Here is a 23,639-nt window from a genome sequence, read left to right as displayed (position 1 = left end):
TGTGTCCACGCCCAAAATTGTAGAACATACCTATAGCTACCTATTTATTATCTTGCACAATGAATGACGGCGCTTACGCATAGATTCAGTCTGTAGAATACGATTCGAACATGTATAAAAACGGGTCAATTAGTGTAAGGTCATTGGGTGCACATATTTTCGTCTGCAAGCTAGCGTCTGGCTAAATTCTATTGAATAATCTCGTATATATAATATCTACATGGTTGCACGGAGCATGTAATAATATAACATAAGTAGGTTTTATTTATTTTTATCACACTGCTAGCTACGACGTTCGTGGCTTATTATTTTTAATTTACTTGTATCAAGGTCTCGGGAATAACAGCTGTAATAATTCCTACGTGTGTTGAATACCTATGTCATGTAGTTTCGTAATTACACATTGTTGTACGTAAATGTCTAGGTAAGTACTCTTCATGGGCTAACTACCCATAGCGAACCCATGGAGTCCGCATTAAACCTGAAAATAGAACTACGTCAACTAAAAAGGTACATAAACGAGTAGTACGCAATTATGTTGAAAGTAAAACCTAATAATGTTTTTCACTGTTTTATCACCATACATGAAGAAATGACTTTGAACAAGGGCGTCAAAAATATACAGGTTCGCATTTTCGCAACATTTTTATTAACATTCCAGTTCTATGAGGAAAATAAAGAACTTTATTGTAACAACGTACGTAGGTAACGTAAGTAGTGCTGCACCGATTCTTCCCTTTACGGGACTTACCCGGCACCTACTTTTATGTACATAGCGAGCGACTAGATTGAGTATATAAAGTTAGTCATACATACTCTTATCTGTTAGCAATGTGTACCAACTTTTCGAGACGATTGTGCAAACAAAAGTCATAAAATTGTAACGCAATAGATTTTCAGTATCAAGAAGTGAATAATTTTAGCTACAAAGATAGCAATTTCGATCTTATGAAATTCTATCAGCGTTTTCCTCCCCAGTAAAACTTTAGCGTTATTATTCATATTACCTAGTTCCTAACTCAAAGCATTTTCCTTGTGTTGTAGCACGCGATTGGAGTTTCCTGCGATGATTTAATTAAAGCCCATAATTTTTAATTGACTGTAGAAATGGGAGCTTAGTCCGTTTTACGTACGTATTTTGAAAAGTCATCGCAATCTGGACGTCGTTGTTATACATATACACGCTTTCAAATAAATACGGAGATTCTGCTATAAAAAGTTATATTCGCTAAATAAATACTATTTACATAGGTATTTTCCTAGGCACTTAAAGTAACATTACACTAATTACTCGAAGATCCATTTCATGAGCCCAAGAAGTTAAGATCCCAATTAGTTTTGAATTAATTAAGACAACATTTGGCTTGAATGACTTCATCTTGCATCGGCGGCACTTGGCACCTAATACTAAGGTGAGTTTTAATACAGGTTCCAAGTATTTTTGATCATATCAGCACCCTTTTCCCCAATCATGATGGCTGGTGCGTTAGTATGAGCTACTATTGTCCTAGGTATAATACTACTGTCGATGACTCGCAGATTTCTGACGCCATACACTCTGAGTTCAGGGTCCACCACCGCCTCAGGATCTGAAGGAGGGCCCATCTTGCACGTCGCTATCTGATGATGGAGCGTCGCAGTCACAGCACGCACCGCACACTCCCAATAGTCATCACTTCCAAACTCATATTGTTTGCAGTTAGGAAACTTCTTTGTATGTAACGTTGCACCGTATTTTCTGAATGGGGGTGTGTCCACAAGTTTCAGTATATACCTGATCGCGGCTACCATTGTATCAACGTCCTTCTGATGCGATAAGTAGTTACCGTACAGTTTAGGCGGTTGGTAAGGATCTGCAGATTGCAGCTCTAAATAACCCTTTGATTTTGGATGTAGAAGCATGAACAGAATTGTAAAGCTTTCGATGCCTTCTATTGGTTTATAGACGTCATTATAAAACCAGTCTGCCATACGTATCCCTTTCGCTACGATGTTACCTTCATCAGACGCCATCGAAGCGCAAGAGCCGAGAAGTTCTATGTCAGGGTAGTCGCCAATTTCGTCAGATACATTCGTTTTGATGTATCCAATAGTTTCCACTCCAGCCAGCGACGACATCGGCCCGTCCCCATAATGATCAAACTGGACTACATTTTGTATAGTTGCCATTTTCTTTTCGACTAATGTTAATCTTGTCTGGTTCAGAGTAAAAGCTAATGCAGGGAACGAAATGTGATCGTACAATGATTCGCCTACTCTGACATCCTGTATCACAGGAATTCCGAAAGACTGCAATTGTCTTGCTGGTCCTATTCCTGAAAGCATTAGTAGATGCGGCGATTCTATGGGTCCAGCTGACAGTATCACTTCTTTTTTGGCTCTAATTTGGTAAACTCGTCCATTTTTATGGAATTCCACTCCGACTGCGGTCCTAGTGATAGGGTCGATAATAACTTTAGTTGCTCTGGTCGTTGTTAATATGTGTAGGTTTTTCCTCTTTTTGTTATTGTGTAGGAAAGCTTTGGCGCTGCTAGCACGGTGTCCTTTAGTCAATGTGGCTTGGATGTAGCTGAAGCCAAAAGCGTCTGGGGTATTGTAGTCTACCCTGCGATGTCCGTATAATTTCGCTGCATCCAGAAAGGCTTTCGACAGTTTAGATCTGCAACATAAAATATTATAATTGCAATTTTCTTCTGCTGCAAGCATTGTTAATTCTATTTTAGGACCTGACTACCTGAGCCTTGATACTGAATGATACTGAATGCTACCAGTAAATATTTACTAGGTAATAAAAATATAATTTAAAGTAACAAAGAGATGATATTGACCTGAATGGCACATCTTCTACAGATAATTCTCCGTCACGTCCATGCCAAGGCGAATTGTTGAGGCCCTTCAGATTGGCACGCTCCGATTTGATGTAATACTTCGTCACTTCGTTGTAGGACCTGTAATGGATAAACACTTTTATGTAAACATCTCGTAACATAATCTAGAGAATTGTATTGATGAGGAAAATAAGACGCTGCCTCGAAATCGTCTTTGTTTTGTAGATTGTCAATTCTATAATCATGGATTATATTTTTTATCTTTTACTAAATTCTTATCCACTTCGCTCAATGCGCTATAGTTTTGCGTGATAAAAATTATGCACACGCAGGCTAAAAGTACTTATCTGTCGGGAGCCACCCGAGAGTTCCTTACATGACAAAAATTAATGTAAACATGTTTTTGTTGCAGGTACGTTCACTGACTGTAATTTGGTAAGCATCATTATCGCTTCTAATGTAATTTTTGTGGTCTCACCATCCATAGTTCCCGGCGGCAGCGATCCTGTTCCAATCCTCCTGCAAGCCTCGCGTGTAGATCATGTAGTTGACCACGCTTGTCCCACCCACGGCCTTGCCTCTTGGCCAGAAGCACCTCCCATCCACCATCCCTGAAACCATCCAGATTACCAGCGTTACTTGGTTACATGTATGTTAAGTTCATTATGTAGTCGTAGATAGCTGTCTAGATAGGATAAATGTAAATAAATAAATAATAATAAGAATTTGAAATCATGGTTTTGTGTTTTGTTCTGAACGGAATATATTGCATATTGTTCTTCGTATTTTTCCTTGTCTGCAAAAGGGTAACAGAATAACTGTCAAGACCGATCTGCGTACAGCAGTACGTAGATAGCACATAAACCTACCTTAATCTGTCAAACTTTAATAGATTTTCAGCCTTATTATCACAATAGTGGAAGTTTAATGTTCAATTGGTAAAATTTGTCAGATTCGGATTGATTGACCTGCTTTCATTTATAATAACAGTCATACATTTCGTCTGCCAAATAGGTCGACTTGCTTGATATTGGTTACAAGCATATCCGTATATCCACGATTAATGAACCCAAAATATATTCTATCCAATATTTTAACCGTATGATCATGCTTTAATTTACAAAAGCCCAAACACAAAACACACTAATATATACCTACTGTTTATTTTTAAACTCATTCTAAAACATAATTAAAACATTTACCCGTGCAAACTCCAGGCTGATACTCCATAACGTAAGGCCATACATAGTCCGTCTGTTGAAGCAGGGGTGCTATGATAGGTACGTCAGTCAGCAGTGACTCCCCTCGGCCGGCTTCTATGAGCAGCACTGACGCCTTCCGACCCTCGCTCAGCCGTGCAGCTAACACGCTGCCCGCGGACCCTGCGCCTACGATGATGAAGTCGTATTCTGAGAGAGGTCCTTTGACTCCTGGAATTTAAGGAAGTTACTGGTAAAATGCTAGGGTTAGGTAAGCATTTGAAATGTAATGGTGAAAAGAGTCAACAGAAAAGGTAGTTTACAATAATGTTCTTGTGAAGAGCAACTGAGACGGTCATGTCGGGATGAACTCTGGTATTATTATACGCCTTAAAATAACAAGCTTAACAGCCTATTATCAGATACGTAGTAGAAATAAGTTGAATAGGTGCTCGGATAGTGACGTGATCATCGTAAGATCCCATGATGAGGAAAACTACGACAAAAATATCACAATTTGACATGTTTTGTGTCACTCTAGAATCGCTTTGAATATCATGTTTTTTCCAGTTGATGGATTCATATTTGTTGGTTATATTTTTGTAACAATATTTTTTTCTTTATCCTGTAACTAGAGCACTTTTCACATGACATTATTTACGTAAGTAGCTTTTTTGAAACGGACATGCATAAAAACTTTATAGTTCATAACCAGCTCTAAATTCAAGGTCCCTTCCTCTTCCTTGTGATTTCGTTCACTAATTAAAAAATAAAATACATAAGAAATAAAAAAATATGGAAATAGGCACGTGAACTGGTTTTAGTGACCTCTTAAAAGTAATCGAAAATGTATCTCAAAAGTAATATTTCTCGTTTTTAATTACTTATTTTTAAAGACAAATTCCTTTTATGCATCATCTGCCTAGCCTTTTCCCAACTACGTTTCGGAATACCAGTCTAACCGGATCTAGCTTCGTACCAGTGTGTTACATGGAGCGACTGCTTATCGTACATTTCCAACCCAGGTTCCTGATAAGTACCCCTTGTAAGACTGGTTGTCAGACTGTCTGGCTTCTACTACAGTTAAGGCGAGGAAGTGGTCAACAATAATTCCATAACCGGCACGCGCATCTAAGGCGCCAAAAGGGGTCGGAGCGTCTGAGCGGGGCGAGGATAACAATACGCGCGCTAGCTTATAACTAAAAGTCGTAAGCGACAAAATGGTTTTGTAATTTTAATATTTAGAAATGATAATTTAATAAAAATTCCTACTACCATTTTAAAGAGTATGTATATACTCAACTACTAAAAAAGTTAAGAGGCTTAAATCGGTCCCGTTTGCCCATAATATGTGAATCTCTTTTTAAAAAGAGGTATGTTTGATATATTTTTCTCTGTTATAAAAGTTACCTAATCATGTTTCTACAACTAACAAAATAAGGCTTATATCATGAACTTTCAGGTAACCAAGTTGTATTTTGATCCGTTTTGTATTTACTGAGAAAAATTGACATCCTTGGCGCCAAAAATTCCAATTCGTCCTCTTAAGGACCAATTTAAACTGCCTTCCGAAATAAGAAGGAACTCGTCATGACTACGGAATTTGGCATATCTATGATGGTTTATCTTATTATTTATTTAAGTACTTTATGTGAATATGCGTTATTTTTATTATCAGATTCCCGTTAAAGACGCTTGATAAAATTATCACTAGTACCTGTCAATATTACAAAAAAGTTTCATGATGGAATGACTACGGAGTAGATAGCAATAAGATCTGTTCAGCACTTTTGATAGTTCTTTCAAAGTTACAAATATTTAGTTATTCGGTATTAAGCTGTATTAAGTTCAAACTACTTATATTATTGTTTATTCAGAGTTTTGACGTTTACTTTAATTCGTATCATGAATTAATTACGTGCAAATTAGTTGTTCAGATTTATTCTTCTAGTGTAAAGCCATTGATATTAAAATATCTAGGCGGAACACTGTGCGTTCGTCATTATGCATAATAATATGAATTTAAATAATTTTAAAAATTGTGGCCTTAGAATTAACTTCCTAGACTAATTACTCTTTTTGTTTGTTTGCACCCTCAAGGCTCGAAACTATTGAATCGAACTGGAAAATTATTTTACTGTTGGAAAGTAATACACTTCCCGAGTAACATCTATACTAATATTATAAAGCTGAAGAGTTTGTTTGTTTGTTTGTTTGTTTGAACGCGCTAATCTCAGGAACTACTGGTCCGATTTGAACAATTCTTTCGGTGTTAGATTGTTTTTATCCGGGTTCGTGCAGAGGTCCCCACGGGATGCGGGTGAAACCGCTGGCAGAAGCTATAGATTATATTTATCCTGGTTCGGGCGGTAAAGCGCGGGAAAATGGCTAGTACAATATTAAAATCGCACGTGTCGATTGGTAAATAACAAAAACTTGTAAAGCTCGAGCATTCATTATACATTTCGTTGCATTTATCTCATATTTGGCGAATAAAAATTCTTGTTTGCATTATTAATGCATCGCTTGGCATGCAAGTTCATTGCACTGCACTGAGATTATTTTAGATGATAAACCGAGAACAAACAGTTAGTGAAATACGTGACAATATTTCGGAACAGGGATTTTAATAAGTCCTTTAAAATTATGAAATGCGTATTTTATGGTTTCGGTTAGATCCCGTCAATGCTGTAAGTAATTGTAGAATAAGAGTTAAGAGCAAAAAATAACAACGGGACAGTGTCAATACGAAGATAATTTAAAGAATCTATGCCGCTTTTGAAGAGATAAATAGAAAGAGTTTTTTTGGTAACTTAAACGTAAATTATAGGTAAATAGTTCACCACACAGAAAACTATTGGTTATTTGCACGACATTGTATCAAATGTTTGGTTACAAACCGGATTTTTCGCAAAAAAATGAGGTTTTGTACCTACTTATTAAATTAAATCGCTCAGTGATAGTTGTCCTCCTTATTCTTGAGCAAGTAGCGCTCCGAAATGCCAGTTACACACAGTCCTAAAAATATAAATAAAAACAGAACCCTTCTTGGAAGTCGGGTAAAAAGGTACTCACCCTTAGGCAAATCGTACTGGTCCCTCAGAAATGAAAATAAATCTGGTGCATCTGGTCTTAAGGGTAACACTTTTGTGCTCATCATCACGTCAACAACGCGACTTTTCACTGAAAATCCCGACCTTTTCCCTCTAAAACTATTTTCTTCACAGTATCCATTACAAGGGCTTGGAATGGCATATTCTTCATCTTCAATTGTCACATAGCCATCATCGTTGTAATACGAACTTGTACTTTGAACTAAATATAAAAATGTTAAAAAAATTGTAACAGTCTTCATGATTGTTGCCTATACGATAAATAACACTGCTCTTGGCCGTGATCAAGATAATTGTGAGCTCTGCTGCGATTTAAATGTTTGCATTAACCGGTTTTACTGTTAAACTATTATGTTTTTTTTATTAATCAGGAAAGAGGACTTCGAACTTGAATTAGGTTACACACGTTAGAGATAGAAAAGCTTACTAACGGACTTTTTTTATTACCGGTCTGTTTTCCTATCGAACTTTTTGCTCGCTGCGGTAATTACCAAAACTTTCAATAGGGTTATCGCGCCCATTACGACGTACAAAGTACCTACTCGTGAGTACTTTAAGTTGTACTCTTGGGTGTTCAAGTACTGCCGTTTTTGTGGTATAGACGAGACAAAACGTGTATTATTACGCAGACGTTAATGATAACGAAAACCAGTGAAAAACTACCAAATGACGGAAATACTTAGCGCAAAAAGTACCATAAGTATATCTTTGAATAGCAATGAAATGTCGCCGGGAAAATGAAATACCTACTACAACAAATAAATACGCGCATTTTGAACCCTGTCGTTGTTACGTTAATTACTTGTATGTAGGAAGTAACTGGTACAAGAGATTTGACCGTTTAAGCGGAGCACTGACATGAACATGATCCATATAGCAATTAACTTAGTATGGTTAAGGTCTATGACATGACATGACATAAAAAATGTTATTTCTTCGTAATTCGTTAGTAATGTTTCTGCTTCACTTTCTACATAAAATTTTTAAATTGCTTCAATTTTTCACTAATGCTGCAATGGTTTCACCAATGGGACTTACAAGATTGAGTGGATAAAATTGATCGAAGAACTTTTGTCATTAAGAGATGGTAAATCTTCGTTCAACTGGTATGTATCGTATTTAAGACTTTTAAAGTAATTTTCTAGACAGATTTTGAACAGCACAGCACAAGTCGTAGGTATAAGAAACAGTGTAATTTCAAACTCGACCACTTTTGCAGACAGTTTTTAACTTGTGTTGCGGCTTCACTCGTATGCGTCTCAGACAGGGCATCGACCCTTTATGGGCAAGTTTTTTGGAACTTGATCATGATAAGGATTCTTGATTACATATGGGCTGGATGTGAAACAAAATAACAGGAGCCTTATATTTCGTTGTTTGCTGGTTTTGTTATTCTAAGTGCAGATGTACGATTTCAGTTTTTCGATTGATATTATTTCATTTTCTTCATCCCGATTCAATATTTATTAAATGACAAAATAATGGAAGTGTTTATCAACGTTAGTTTTAAAAACGCAACGAAGCCAAATGATTAAACTCCTTCCATCAGAATACAAGCAATGATTTTGTTCTGACGATTAGTATATTGAAACTATTTACAGCTAGGCGCTCTGCTAGCGGTAAGTTTCTACCAACATTCATTGATTAAAATTGTGAACCCATTGCTATTAATTATGATCTATGTCTGTTCCGTTTTCTTTATATATATTTTTAATTTAGAGTAAAAATAAACAAGGCTAACATTTCCACAGTTTTGTATTTAGATACTTAACATAAAACATATACGTACGTTTATGTACCTATCATTGATTCTCTCTCATACCAACATATTTTTATTTTCCTATTTCTAATTTCATACCAGCAGTTGACTAAAATGTACTTATTTCTACAGTAATTTATTAAAACTACGCCGCGTTTAGTACATTCCACGTCCATTTGATTAGATCCGCCGCTTTTTCTCCGATCATCATGGCCGGAGCGTGTGTGTGCGCAGACACAGTTCGGGGAATAATACTGGAGTCAACAACTCGTAACCTGTTCACGCCATGTACACGCAGTTCAGGATCCACCACAGCATGTGAATCCCCAACAGGACCCATTCTACATGTGGCTATTTGATGATGTAAGGTCGCCGTCAATGCACGTAGGGCACACTCCCAGTACTCGTCAGAGTCGAAAACAGTAGATTGACACTGTGGGTAATTTGCCCTGTGCACCTTAGCCCCATAACGCTGGAATGGCGGTGTTGCCGCTAGCTTCTGTATGTGACGGAATGATGCAATAAATGTTGCCACGTCTTTAGGGTCAGTCAAGTAGTTACCATACATCAAAGGATGGCTGAACGGATTGCTATCCTTCAATTCTATTTTACCCACAGACTTTGGATGAAGTAACATAGGGAAGGTACTCCATGTGTCTTTACTTATTCTGTCTATATCTCCGAAAGCACCGTCAAAGATATCTTCTCTTATTCTCATGCCTCGTCGCACGGCTCTACTGCCCTGAGGCCCACCATCCGAGGTTATTGATCCGCCAATACTTATAAGTTCTATATCAGGAACAGGTTCGGGATCATCCGATACTGGTGTTTTAATATATCCAATACCTTCCACACCTCCAGGTGTAGAAATATCCGTATCGCCATCTCTAAGCCATGAGACTATTTCTCGTAGGTTGTAAGCACTAGATTCTTTTAGGCTCACTCCTGTTGTATTTAATTCAAATATTAATCCGGGGAAACATATGTGATCGTATAGCTTTTGGCCGACCGGTAAGTCTTTTATAACGGGTATGCCATGTGATTTTAAATGATCTTTGGGTCCTACACCCGATAACATGAGAAGTTGAGGGGATGCAATGGGTCCAGCCGAAAGGATCACTTCTTTCCTTGCTCTTACTGTAGACTTGAGCCTATTTCTGACATAGTCTACTCCATAAGCTGTTTTTGTTTGCGGGTCAATCAAAACTTTCGTCACTGTGGCTTCAGGCAAAATGTGTAAATTGCGTCGTTTCTTCTTCTTGTGTAAAAATGCTTTAGCTGCACTGTATCGGTGGCCGTACGATGTCGTAGTCTGCACGTAACCAAACCCTAGTTCATGTGGCGAGTTGTAATCTATTGTGGGGTGCCCAAGTATTTCACCCGCTTCTAGAAAAGCTTTGACTAATTTGGTTCTGAAAGAAAAAAAACATCGTTGATTATACTGCCTTGATAAAAATGTTTACTGTATGGCTGTAGGTATACATAGAAAAGCTAAGTATATTACTTACCTTTTTGGCACAAATTGTACGGGATTGACTCCGTCTTGGCTTCTAAACGGACTTTTCTCCAAGCCGCCTAAGTTGGCCCTCTCAGACTTCATGTAGTAATATAGAACGTCATTATAAGACCTGAAAACAAACAATCACCATATTAGTACACACCACCACATTACACCGTATTAGAGACGTAAAAACCGATATTCGTAGCAGTGCATAGTGTAAACACAAGGAGTAATTATTATGCGGATAATTCCTATTAGGACGCATGAGGCGTTTTAATGTCGCAGCGCATACAGGCGCCGATGCCTTTGCGTGTGTCAGACTTAATGCAGAAACTGTATCGAGACGAATATTTCTCTGCTGAACACCTTCACTAAATCCTATGACCATATTAATAGCTATAGCACCAAGCATTTCCTAAGAGTACCTAAATGTAGTGACGGGCACTACCAGCCCAAATTATATATTTCCACAGACTGCTCTGAGCCTAGAATGAAATATACCGTCTAATCAATGATATCAAAATGACGATACTGATTAATATTAATGGCTGTCCAGCTAGGAGCTGTGAGAAATAGATTAATCGTAAATGGGTATATGATGCAAGTATTGGTATATCGATTTGAGCTATTTAAAAGATGCACTACTTATACCTATTTAGTGACATTGTTACAATTTTCTTAAACAGACTTCCCGTTGTTCTTAAAAGGCACGGAAATAATGTAATGTTGATTTACGCGTTTGGCTATGTTAGGAGTATATGAATGTTAATTACCATCCATAGTTGCCATCTGCAGCGATGCGGTCCCAATCTTGAGGCCTGCCTCGGGTGTATATCATGTAGTTGATAACGCTCGTCCCGCCGACAGCCTTGCCTCGTGGCCAAAAACAGCGCCCGTTGAGCATGCCTGGAATAACAGATTGCTGTAATAAAATATTTGGCATTGTTTGACCTCGAGGTTTAGTAGAACGTTTGACGATAAGATCAGGATCAGATATCAAGAGCCAGATTTACTAGCTGATGTTACAGATTGAGAAAACTGTCATGCCAGCAGGCTGCTGTTGTCTGACATCAGGCTGTTAAATAAATGAATGCAGACGTATTGCTCGTAAAGGAGGATGTGAATAGGTGTCTAGAATGGCCTGTGTATAAAAGATTCGACATGATAACCCAAAATCTAAGTAACGATTGCATTCCATCTAACGGCCATCGTATTTGTACTCAAATAGCAGCCTTGATTAAGTGCCTTCAAATATAATATACCAGTACAGACTCCCGGCTGGTACTCCATATAATACTGCCAGGCGTAGTCCGTCGATTGGAAGTATGGCGCCAAAGCTGGTACGTCAGTGAGCAACATCTCCGGCTTGCCAGCTTCTAGCAGCAACACTGTTACATTCTTGTCTTCTGTTAGTCTGGATGCCAGGACGGAGCCTGCCGATCCAGCCCCTACTATGATGTAGTCATATTCTGCAAATGGTGCTTTTAGTACTGAAAAAAAAAAAAAACATTTGTTCAAAATTTAATGATGAAGGCTTTAACGAAACTACTGGATCAAACCCGTGGCAAATGATAAACTAACTGTCACAAGAATAATTAATTTTGTTACACTCGTAAGTGGTAGGTAAGATGCAGCTTTTTTACATTTAAGTAATAAATTGAATGATTTGATTAATGGCTTGGTGGATATTTATAGTATACAAATCTGGTTTTTGATTGATGAAATCCTGTTTTGCTTGTGACCTCTGTCCATATGGCTTAAATTTTTGATTGCTCTTTGACCGCGATATTGACTTTGAGACGCGTTCTTTTTACCTACTTTCCTTTCTTATGTATTAATTTTCTCTATTTTCGGATGCCTATATCCTCTCGAATAATGTTAGGCATGAGAAATCGTTTTTTTTTTTCAAATGATTTTACTATAGGTACAAATATATTCAGTAAACCCAGTTGTTTCCAGTTTTTTTTGGTATTCTATCCATTTCTATAAATCCTTCCAAACTTATTCAAATGGCACATAAATAGACGAGTAATGCTGTCTGTTAGGTTTTCAAAGTATGTAAAACTACCGCACGGTAATATTATTATGATCAAGTGTAAATAGAGATAAACTGAAACCGGAAAATGACAGGCTATTTTTAATCTATTTAATTATGTTATCTAATTCTATTAGATTTCGAATTATTAAAATTTAGGGAAACAATGTATTAAACCGAGTGGTTCGTGCTATTAATTTAACCTTATTTGATGGATTTCAGAAATTCGCAAGGAAATCAGCAATCCGCTACTGTAGCAATTATTATTTTAGAACGAATATACAAGTATATACATATGTATTTATTATTGACTTTTATAAATCAATTTACTTTTTTTTCTTTTCTATTAATAATATTCTGTGTATTTACCACACGGTAAAACGAAACAAAATATTATTTTGAAATAAGACTTGCAGGACAATGTTGCACTTGCAGGCCGAAATGAAAACGGTCTGCAGCCAGATTTTCTTTTTTACTGCGGTATCCTAGCCTCCGTCGTTACGTCTAAAATAGGCATTTTGACACGATGCGGTGCTATTTACTGTCATGGGTTTTACTGCTTAATTTTTTACAGTAAAATGATTTCCTTTTGCTGCGGTCAAGGATATTTCAAACTCTAAACTCAAAATATTCAAATGAATTATTTTATGAGTTTGTTTTGTTTACTTCTTGCTCATTTAATCAAGGTTTGGTTTTTGTTTTGCATGTTACTTAATGCGTATTACGTCTTGAAGTAGAAGCACTGATTCTTGTATATTTCTATTAAAAGAAAATGACTCTGCGCATGGAATTAAACGTTATTTCGTAGATCAACTGTTTTTACTGCGAATACGAAACAACAAGGATTATTGTTTATTACACGTAGGTATGATCTCAAGCAATTAACTAATCCTAATAGTGTCTGGTTTTTAACGATATCTTGACCTTTAAAATTAATTGCAATGTTATTTCTGAAATGGTTCAACTTATCACAATCGTTAACGTAAACTATTATAATGTACATATGTACAAAAAACAAAGATTATTATACCTACGTAGGCAATGTTGTTGGTCAATAAATAAAAAGATTCAATCTACTTTCCTCAAGGAATTCTTTAAAATTATTAGTCAGTAAAATATTGTAACTCACCTCCCGGTAATGGATACGAATCTCGAAGAAAATCGAAGAAATCCTCCGTATTTTTGGGCACATAATTAGTTGACGCAGTTTGCATCAACAGTTCAATCATAGGATTCTGCCGATTCGAATATAACAGCCTCCCTGCCCTGCTATCCTGATCTGAACCATCACCATATTCATTATTCCTCGTAACTTCAATACTATCAACTGTCTCCACTATAGCTTCTTCGTCACTGGTAGTACTCGCAAATGCAATAATTGTTAATAATAAAACTGTTTTTTGTAACATATCTTTCATTATCATTTATAACATATCACTTCTAAGTCTTATGAGAATTCGTTTATTCGCGCGCTCAACTCCTCGTGTCCTCAACCGCAGTGGTACTGTGTTGTGAGGACCGTGATGATACTATAAGTAGCCAGCTCACCGTTAAAGGAAGCGCTCTCCAGTACCGGTATATTCCTTCGACGATACATTTCTAATACTTTGTAAGCGAGTAAGTGCAAATATGTAATTGTAAGTTTATTGATTGGTACGGATTAGCGGTAGATTTAAACTTAAATACGTGTGGTGTATGTAAAGTAACGTATACAGTAGTATATACTTGACAAGGTAGTGATTTATCTTCAAAACTAATATTGTATACTAGTTTCCGCCAGCGGCTTCGCCCGCGTGGTGTGTTGATAAAAAGTAGCCTATGTGTTAATCCAGGGCATCACCTATCTACATACCAAATTTCAATCAAATCGGTCCAGCCGTTTTTGCGTGATTGAATAACAAACATACATCCATACATTCTCACAAACTTTCACATTTATAATATTAGTATGATAAGTATGATATAGGATTTTTTTGTTGATTTGAAAAAATCTTTAAATAAAATGATGGCCTGCAAAAAAAAACGAATAGACTAGAGAAGAACTTGAGATGTTGATATATATGATATGGTAGTGAATAGGTATAGGCCTATAGGTATCAAGGTCATATTTGTTTGTAATGTCGATTGTTAACACAGATTTTGTCGAATACCTTTCCATTTAAGTAGGCTGTCCGCATAAGTATGCAATAGAAATTCAAAAGGTAGGCTCAAAATGTAGCCGTCAAAAACTGGTCGCCTCAAAATGTTTAATGCATAACATTTTCAAATTGACATTTTGAAAAATTAAAGCTCTTATCGTAAGTTCCTTGAACTTGAACCGAGCGAGGTTCCGAGAAGTAATTGGCTATATTTTAAGACCCCCAATGGGACCCATTACCCAGTACCTGCCTTAAAATGTATTTTTAAGGAAGTATTTAGACTTTGCTATGCATTGTCGAAGTCGTGGTTTCCTAGTACCTCTCAAGAATAAGGGTGTGGGTTCGATTCAAGGCACGCAAGTACCAATGTTACTTTTCTAAGTTTGTGCTCTACTTTCCAAGTATAAAAGCACAAACTTACAGGTATTTTTATCTTTAGCACCAATGACTGATAAAAGGTGAAGGAAAACATCTCGAGGGAACCTGGTCTATAAATTCTGATATCACCAACCCGCATTGAGGAAGCGTAGCGATTTACTCGCAATCTCTCTCTATTTGAAGGAGGAAGGAGCCTGTGCCCAGCAGTGGGACGGTAAAAAAGCTGAAGATGATGCATTGTTCTAAAGCGCTCTAATATTAATAAGGTAATCGAAGTTCCTCTGTGATTAAATTATCAAGCGGTTCTACACGCTGTACATGAGTTTATTGAATTAATTAAATAGATAGGACATGTATTTTTTTGTATGCGAAAGTAGGCGTTCGAATCAATCACTATAACTGTATAGCATGTCAAGGTGTGGTATGTTGTGATGCTGTGGTTTCGATACTCAATAATTTGATATCATCACTTCAAAATATTTCAAGTACTCGAGTTCATTGTACTTGCCTATTTTGGCTGGTTACTGGTATCGAATACTGAGACGTACTTTATTTTGGTCGATCTTGTTTCGACGACATATCTGGGATCTTTTTGACTTTTTGCGAGAGTTGGATCACCAAAAGAACGTGTCAGGACCAGTTTGACGCACTTGAAAGTACCAACATGACTCGGTTCAAAGTTTGTACTTTGAAGCAAAAATAAAAACAAATGTTTAATAGTAAAAATATATAGTGTATGGCAATCGGCATAATAAAGCTTGTCTTTATATTTTTACAAATTTTCATTACTTTTTTGAAGGATAAGACCACTTACGATTACAAAGAAAATGGATTGGCATTGACTCGGTCAAGTAACCGCAATTTATTTTTAAACGGTTTTATTTAGCTCACCCCGTTTGTTTTATTATTTATTCTTGGGTCAAATTTAGTAATTCAAATTTCACCCTCTTCCTTTCAACCGATTAATCTGAAATTTTGTATACACCTTTAATTCCGATGACAATACAATATAGTAATATCAATAACATTGTAAATCCAATATGGCCGCCGGCACAAAATGGCGGATTACATATTTTTCCACAACCCCCTCAATATGGGTATCAAATGAAAGGGCTACACAAGCAGAATACTGTCAGCAACCCCAGCGGGGCCCAACAGGGCCAAGGCCTGCCTGGGCTGCGGGATTGTTCGAAAGAGTTACCGTGGCCCCTGGTATTTACATACAAGGCCTACGACGCAACATAACTGTTTTTAGTCAGTAAGAGTCTGGCACTCCCTTACTGCTGCTGACCCAGGGAGGGGTCACTACTAAAAACTAGAAAATAAAAAATCGGTAAAAAAACTTTTAAGTTAAACGGTTTTATTTTATGTGCACTGAAAACTAGAAAATAAAAAAATAATTACTTACTTGTCAACCTACGTAGGTGGTCCCGGTCATATTAGACTAAAATAAAAACGTGGGGCCCCTCTGAAACTCCTCCTACCTATGGAAAAGCATATCTTTATACTTTTTACATGAGCTCGGCGTTCGCTGGTGAAGGCACTACGGCTGATTATTGATTGTAAAAATCTCCAGTTACGATTATTATAGTAAGTCGATCCAATCCACACCTATTATACCTCTAGAAGAAAGTACTACAGCAATAGTTAATGGGCCCCACGTTTTTATTTTAGTCTAATATGACCGGGACCACCTACGTAGGTTGACAAGTAAGTAATTATTTTTTTATTTTCTAGTTTTTTAAATTATATACTTACCCCCTTACTTATAAACGTAAATTAAATATAAGTAATACTTAAGGGCTGTTTAAGAAAATTCTTACTTATAAACCTTGCTTAAGCATGTCTTAACTAACATTTAATCACTACTTAAGACTTTAAGTAGTGATTAGTTAAAATGTTGCTTAGAAGGTGATTAGAGATTTTATAAGTAAGGGGGCTAGGTACCCAAACCTTTAATTAGGAGAGTAGTCAATAGCTATAAGCTTTTTCAAAACAGAAACAAAATTATATCAGTTAAAATATGTAATAACAATTGTACCAAATGTAATAACAATTGTACCAACAAACCACGTGTAAAAATGAAGCGGTTGTTCCTTTAATATTATAGATGCATCTCTTTAAGCAGGTGATTTAGTTGCAAAAAGGCAAGTACTCAGAATATTCATGATGTTGTTAAATGTTAACCGTTAGTTATCTCGACCAGTCCTAGAGACCAATAACAACAAAAATTTGTTCATAAAATATGTGTCAAAGGTGAAAGTTTACTGATAAAATAAAACTTACTATGTCAACTTTCGGACAAGTTGTCATTTTTTGCTATTTCCGTTGTCTTTTGTGACTATTTATTTTGCCAGTCGTTTCTATTTAATTATATCATCCTATGTACATCTTATCTACCATCATTTATACCGTAGGGTGCCACCTATTATACTTATAAATAGTTTTATTAAAATAAGAAGGGAAAGATATATCACTCTCATTTGTCTTGGTTGAAAAATAATTATCGATCATATCGTTAAATTGACTAAAACAATTACGTGTAAAAGTAAAATAAATATAATTGTAACATATTTTTGGTAATGCTTACATAAATACTTATTGTTAATTATTATACATTTGTCTAGTTCCAAGTAGTCTTAATCATATCTGCACCTTTTTCCCCGATCATCACCGCGGGGGCATGCGTATGCGCCGATATAGTCCGAGGAATTACACTAGAATCAATTACACGTAGGTTTTTAAAACCATGAACTCGCAGTTCTGGATCAACAACCGCCAATGGGTCGCCCACTGGGCCCATCCGACAGGTTCCTATCTGATGATGCAGCGTAATAGTCAGGCTACGAAAAGCACATTCCCAGTATTCATCAGAGTCGTAAGTGATTCCCTGACACGTTGGGAAGTTCGCCCTGTGCAACTTAGCCCCGAAGCGCTGGAATGGTGGAGTGGCAGCTAACGCCTGCACGTGCCGAACAGCAGCGATCAGATTGGCTACGTCAAGGGGGTGCGTCAAATAATTGCCGAACATCCGGGGATGGCTAAAAGGATTCCGATCTTTTAACTCTAGATATCCTACCGATCTGGGGTGTAGCAACATGGGAAATACACTCCATGCCTCCAAATTATCTATAGGACCGAAAGCTCTATCGAAAGTATCTTGGGAAATCATCATTCCTCGACGAAGAGCTTTGCTGCCTGTGGCTCCACCATCTGCTGTGATTGAACCTCCAAGACTAATCAATTCTATGTCGGGTATTCTATCCTGACTATTTGACAAATGGGTTTTGATATATCCAATACCTTCTACCCCGCCAGGAGTTGCCACAACATTGTCACCAGATTGCAACCATTCCAGAAAATTTGGAACATTTCCATCTTTATTTTCATTTAAACCCACGTTGGTAACATTAATAGGAAAAATCAATCCCGCATATGTTATGTGATCATAGAGTGTTCTGCCCACTGGCAAGTTACGAATAGTGGGAATCCCATGGCTTTTCAGATGTTCCTTTGGTCCTATACCTGATAACATGAGTAACTGAGGTGAAGCTATCGGACCAGCAGATAATATTACTTCTCTCCTCGCTCTTACTACGTTCCTCAATCGGTTTCTGTTATACTCCACTCCAGAAGCAGTTCGAGTGTTTTTATTAATAAGTACTTTTGTGACAACTGTAGAATGAAGTATGTGTAAGTTCGGCCGACCCTTGTTAGGCCGTAAAAATGCTTTAGCTGCACTAAGTCTTCTGCCGTTTCTTATATTTGTTTGGACGTATCCAAATCCTAGTTGATCAGGAGCATTGTAGTCGATAGTAGGACTACCAAGCATCCTTCCTGCTTCTAAGAAAGCTTCTATTAGTGGAGTCCTGAAAAAGTTTAAACACATTATTATATTGTATCTATCCATTATATCGGATTTATTAATGGTTTCTGTGGTATTAATTTAGTTACGGTTTATGAAGGAAAAATAAAGAAATATCTTACTTGAAGTTTACAAATTGAATGTCCATTTCGCCGTTTCTTCCTCGGTATGGCGAGTTTTCGTAACCTCTCAAATTAGCAGTTTCCGATTTCATGTAGTATTTGAGGACTTCTTCATACGACCTGTAATCAAGAAAATTAAACGCCTTTAGAATTATGTAGGGAAATGATGAGATTTGCATATTTTTTACAATGTTATGAAAATGTTTTATTTTCAAATGCATGAGACCTTGTTACCTAGATTTCCTAACTACAAAGTAGGTCAGATTCAGTAATGAAGTACTATATATGTATGTATGAAACTGTACTGTAACTTCAAGTGGTTTGGAAATTATAATATTTAAGGAAACACTATGCTTGAGCTTAAAGTAATAAAAATAAAATTGAAGATTTTATAGTATGCGCCATTGAGAAGTTGGAAGGATAATGTTCTTAGAATGCAAAAACAAACGGTATGTCAAAAGTCTAATTGCATCTTTTCATAGGCCCATACGAGTAAGGGAAGTATGATAGAAGCACTAACGCATCATCGGTTAGGTGTGAATGATTGAATGTTTTATCGTATACACATTTATCTGTTTTGACCTTTTATAACTTGTTTTTCTATTGAAACTATAGAATACCTGGACTTTGTGCTAGATAAGAATATACATTACCAGCCATAGTTGCCGGCGTCTGCGATTCTGTCCCATTCCTCAGGTCGTCCTCTCGTGTAGATCATATAGTTGATGACGCTGGTGCCACCCACGGCCCGGCCTCTTGGCCAGTAACATCTTTTGTTCACTAAGCCTGAAATTTGAATAAAAGGATATTTTATTATTAAGGCCCAACTTAAATAGGAAGACAAGTACAAGAATTTACATAGTAAAGTACACTACATGACAGACGAAATTTTTATAAGGCGTGATGATGAGCGTAAAAAATATTCAAATCGACCGTAGTAAGGTCGTTTAAGTACCACATAGCTCAAACTTTTAACCGTCTTACCACAAAAACTTTTTAACGTCAGTTTAAAATATTCTGTAAGACACGGACTAACTTACAATGTTAAAAAATCAGAAGTCATGATTTTTAGACACGACAGATCATCTTGTTATAATCCAGTAATAACCCTTGGCGGCTCTCCGTTAAAAGTGGTATCGAATTTCAAATACCTAGGTCATATACTAAAAGACAACCTAAAAGATGATGACGACATGGAAAGGCAAAAAAGGTCCATTGCTGCAAAGGCCAACATGCTGGCGCGCAGATTCTCTCGGTGTAGTAAATCGGCAAGGATCACCCTGTTCGTTGCGTACTGTCAGGCGTTCTACACCTGCTCCCTATGGAAAAATTACACTCAGCGGACATACCACGCGCTACGCGTGCAGTACAATAATGCGTTCAGAGCTATGCTTAACCTGCCGTGGAGGTGTAGTGCGTCTGGCATGTTCGCCGAGAACAGGGTAGATGACTTTTATGCAGTGATGAGGAAACGGGCTGCCTCCTTCATGAACCGTATACGGGCTTCTAAAAATATTATTATCCGGGGTGTGTATGATTGCTGCAAATTTGATATTTGTGATATCTGATATTTTTGTTGTGATATATGTATATGTATAACTATTGAATTGAATTTAATGTAATGTAGTTTAATAATTTTGTAATTAATTTAATTCTAACTTTGTAATTAATTAATTTAATTTTGTAATTGTGTAAATTTATTGTATAATGTTGTTTCCTTAATCTTTTTCTATTATGGGTTTCTTACCTGAAATAAATGAATTTTATTTTTTTTTATTTATTTATTTAAGACTTGTCTAAAAAAATGTCAAATTATGACGTTGACATATGGTTCATTTTGGAGCCACATTTTTTTTAGACAAGTGTAAAACAGTGGTTAAAGTTTTTGTAGTAAGGCCATAAATGTTTGTAATAATACTTATTTTCTTCGAAACTAATGCAAAAATAAAATAAAACGATTCTAATTCAGCTCGCAGGATTTGACCTCAGGAGAAATTGCAGAAGATTAAGGCCGAGGGAAACAGGTTTGGGAATGCAACAAGCGTAAACGATCCTTTCGGGGTTAAATGGTCAATGGCTTATAGATAATAAAATGTCTACCTGAATAAATAATTACGTAGAGCTAATAACTCTGGGTAAACTTCAATATAATAAAAATATTAAAGCTTCATACTTTTGTGCGTGAATCAACAGTTCAGGTACGTCGAGTGATCATAAAGAGTCACCTTGTCAAAACTGCATTGTTATCTTAATCTAGTCAAACCAGGCATGAAACTGTTTCAAAACTAAATGTATATCTTTTTTGGAAGTGCTTTGAACACATCATTTCTGTAGCTCCTGTCCTTTTACCTTCTGTTGCGAAATTATTCAGAGCATTGCCAATGAATCCTATATTTGACGAGCGTACTGCCGCGGCCGCCCCCGAGTTACGTATTATACTCATATCTTAATCTTCGTCCTGAATCGGTGTATCTATTGGTGAAATCCAAATGAAATTCTTCTTTTGAGCTTGTCATAAAGAAAGACATACGAGGTGGAGGATTTTTTATTAGACCTGTGTAGCTTTGTCTCAAAAATAACAATAATATTTTACCTAAACAAACTCCAGGCTGCGGTTCCATATAATAAGGCCAGGCATATTCAGTGATTTGGAAGAACGGAGCTATAGACGGCACATCAGTGAAGAAGTTCTCTGGTCTGCCAGCTTCTATTAGCAGCACGGTGACATTGGGGTTCTCAGTTAGTCTGGCTGCTAGAACGCAGCCGGCTGATCCAGCTCCAACTATGATGTAGTCGTATTCAGGTAGTGGTGATTTCAGACCTGAAAAATTTTGTTATATTTATTGATATGACGCAGAAGTAAAGAGATGTTTTATTTGTTATTTAAAACATTTCCATAAAAATGTTTAGATATGTATTAAGGTATATGTTTCTGGATTTATATGGATTTGTACATAGTTCTTCTGGATTGAACTACCGTTTCCGATTTGAGAGAAAAAACAGAACTTTCAGTAATTATCGTAGGTCATAGATTCGTTTAGATAAAAGAGTTCGTCTGAACAGAGAGAACTCTGATGCCATATGTGAAAATCGTGTTATTTCTCTATAAATTAGCTATCAACCTCACTAAATTGGACCTGTTTTGCAAACGAGATGGATATCAAAATAATTAAAGGTCCGAACATGAATCTTGATAATAAACCAGATTTTAGTGGGCTGCTGATTAGTATGAAAACGTGTCAGTGTTAACACGAAACTCGTATAGAGTTGCCATGCCTTTTGGCTTTCACCGATAAAACAATATTGTCACCTATGCATAAACTCTGATCCTCTTTTTTTGAGTCGTTTAAAGCACTAAAACCTGCTCCTGAACTCCTGAAAACCTCATCCAAATTGCTTCAAATAAATGCAAGATCATCGGAGCGGACAAACATACAAACAGGTCAAACTGAGAACTTCCTTTTTTTGAAGTCGGTTAAAAATGCCATAACTTACCATTGGGTAATGGATATCTGTCTCTTAATATGTCAAAGAGGTCTCCAGGATTCTGTGGACTGTAGTTAGGCGCTGCAGTTTGCATCAACAAGTTAATTACAGGATTCTGTAGGAAGGACACGTCATTCTGACATGTAATGGTGTTTAAGTCGATGATGGATGAAAATATTAAAATACTCCATATTATTCGTTGCCACATTATTTAAATGTACCTGGAAATAAATAGTTTAAAAACACTATAAAACGCGTTTTTATAAATGTAAATAGGTAACAAACAAAAAGTTGCTGGTCATATCTTCCGGCTCCAACATCAGATCAGTTTGATAGTACCACATTATTGCATTGCTATCAGAACTACATGCGGCTACCAATTTTCGTGACGCTACGATCCTTGGAAGATGGTTAAATTAATTACCTTAGATTCTATTACATAGTTACAAGTCGACCTAATAAAAGTATGTTAAAAATATATTTATTTATTTAGCACATATTTACTTTGCCATTACAGATATGGTATACATAATTTAATAATTAACTGTGGAGCTAAACTGACAAAAATCTGCAGATGCAAATCAAGCATTGTTGCATATGCGAAGTTTTCGACAGGCTGTATTGCATGGTGATATGCAACGAGTGTTGACACGTCACGTTGCCAGTAACGTTATCAGACAACTGCGCAATAATCGTCCTGCAGGGCGAGCGAGCGGCGCCTGCGCCTGTCCAGTTTGCAAGTACGGTACGCAGATAAATGTACTGTTTTTTATAGGTACAGGTATATAATATATATTTTTTTCCAAACTCGTATAATTAAACAAAGTAAACCTAAAAATAAGTGCAGGCATTTATAACAATTAGATTAGAATATTTTGAAAAGTAGAGCTACTTTTCTTAATTTCGTCTTGTGTTGTAGCCAAAACGAAAACTGCCGAAGAAATGTGAAAATAATTATTGTTTCTCGATTGGACAAAAATTGCTACTGCGAGTACACTCAATGTCTTCTTGTAATGCTTTCTATGGCAAACATTAACGTTTTTTGACGCAAAGTTAGATAAATCATAAAAACGTAAATGGACGAGTTAGCGTGGGCGCAGGCTAAATGTGTCAACACGAGAGGCGTTGAGAGTGGTCAGTGTCCAGTCAGCCAAAGCCGATTAGTAGGTTAAATAAAACAGACGTAGATTATTCAAATTAGTTAATGGAAATTAT

The 23,639-nt window shown here is 36.7% G+C and overlaps 4 protein-coding genes and 1 long non-coding RNA gene across 6 annotated transcripts in view; 2 read left to right on the top strand and 3 right to left on the bottom strand.

The window, feature by feature from the left end:
- The window catches only part of LOC124639745 (flotillin-2), a 279,960-nt gene that overhangs the window by 490 nt on the left and 255,831 nt on the right, over window positions 1–23,639 (top strand). The window lies entirely within an intron of this gene.
- On the top strand, window positions 145–3,560 carry LOC124639750. The gene is made up of 2 exons (XR_006985495.1): window positions 145–254; window positions 3,241–3,560. It is a non-coding gene; the product is annotated as an uncharacterized LOC124639750 (long non-coding RNA).
- Window positions 1,205–7,420, bottom strand: LOC124639736 (glucose dehydrogenase [FAD, quinone]-like). The gene is made up of 5 exons (XM_047177198.1): window positions 7,103–7,420; window positions 4,031–4,258; window positions 3,307–3,439; window positions 2,829–2,948; window positions 1,205–2,659 (listed from the first exon to the last, which is right to left on the bottom strand). The coding sequence occupies exons 1-5, from the start codon at window positions 7,380–7,382 to the stop codon at window positions 1,420–1,422; spliced, it is 2,001 nt and encodes a 666-aa protein (XP_047033154.1). The 5' UTR covers window positions 7,383–7,420; the 3' UTR covers window positions 1,205–1,419.
- LOC124639735 (glucose dehydrogenase [FAD, quinone]-like) lies at window positions 8,878–13,931 on the bottom strand. The gene is made up of 5 exons (XM_047177196.1): window positions 13,565–13,931; window positions 11,663–11,890; window positions 11,174–11,306; window positions 10,408–10,527; window positions 8,878–10,311 (listed from the first exon to the last, which is right to left on the bottom strand). Exons 1-5 carry the CDS (start codon window positions 13,857–13,859, stop codon window positions 9,045–9,047), a joined length of 2,043 nt encoding a protein of 680 aa, XP_047033152.1. The 5' UTR covers window positions 13,860–13,931; the 3' UTR covers window positions 8,878–9,044.
- LOC124639739 (glucose dehydrogenase [FAD, quinone]-like) lies at window positions 17,493–22,898 on the bottom strand. The gene is made up of 5 exons (XM_047177201.1): window positions 22,434–22,898; window positions 21,532–21,759; window positions 19,592–19,724; window positions 18,939–19,058; window positions 17,493–18,820 (listed from the first exon to the last, which is right to left on the bottom strand). Exons 1-5 carry the CDS (start codon window positions 22,630–22,632, stop codon window positions 17,575–17,577), a joined length of 1,926 nt encoding a protein of 641 aa, XP_047033157.1. The 5' UTR covers window positions 22,633–22,898; the 3' UTR covers window positions 17,493–17,574.

This window comes from Helicoverpa zea, chromosome 19 (genome assembly GCF_022581195.2).
Source record: "Helicoverpa zea isolate HzStark_Cry1AcR chromosome 19, ilHelZeax1.1, whole genome shotgun sequence".
In the NCBI taxonomy this organism is placed as follows: domain Eukaryota; kingdom Metazoa; phylum Arthropoda; class Insecta; order Lepidoptera; family Noctuidae; genus Helicoverpa; species Helicoverpa zea.
This window is presented reverse-complemented; position numbering and strand designations above follow the sequence as displayed.

Bases quoted from the DNA above. Each gene is read 5' to 3' on its own strand.
- LOC124639736 (XM_047177198.1), bottom strand. From the start codon at position 7,382: ATGAAGACTGTTACAATTTTTTTAACATTTTTATATTTAGTTCAAAGT. The intron at 4,259-7,102 runs GTGAGTACCTTT...CTTAAATTCCAG, and splicing joins CCAGTACGATTTGCCTAAGG to GAGTCAAAGGACCTCTCTCA. The intron at 3,440-4,030 runs GTAAATGTTTTA...GGATGGTTTCAG, and splicing joins TCAGCCTGGAGTTTGCACGG to GGATGGTGGATGGGAGGTGC.
- LOC124639735 (XM_047177196.1), bottom strand. From the start codon at position 13,859: ATGATAATGAAAGATATGTTACAAAAAACAGTTTTATTATTAACAATT. The intron at 11,891-13,564 runs GTGAGTTACAAT...TTTTTTTTTCAG, and splicing joins TTCGTATCCATTACCGGGAG to TACTAAAAGCACCATTTGCA. The intron at 10,312-10,407 runs GTAAGTAATATA...TTTTTCTTTCAG, and splicing joins GTACAATTTGTGCCAAAAAG to AACCAAATTAGTCAAAGCTT.
- LOC124639739 (XM_047177201.1), bottom strand. From the start codon at position 22,632: ATGTGGCAACGAATAATATGGAGTATTTTAATATTTTCATCCATCATC. The intron at 21,760-22,433 runs GTAAGTTATGGC...AAAATTTTTCAG, and splicing joins CAGATATCCATTACCCAATG to GTCTGAAATCACCACTACCT. The intron at 18,821-18,938 runs GTAAGATATTTC...AAACTTTTTCAG, and splicing joins ATTCAATTTGTAAACTTCAA to GACTCCACTAATAGAAGCTT.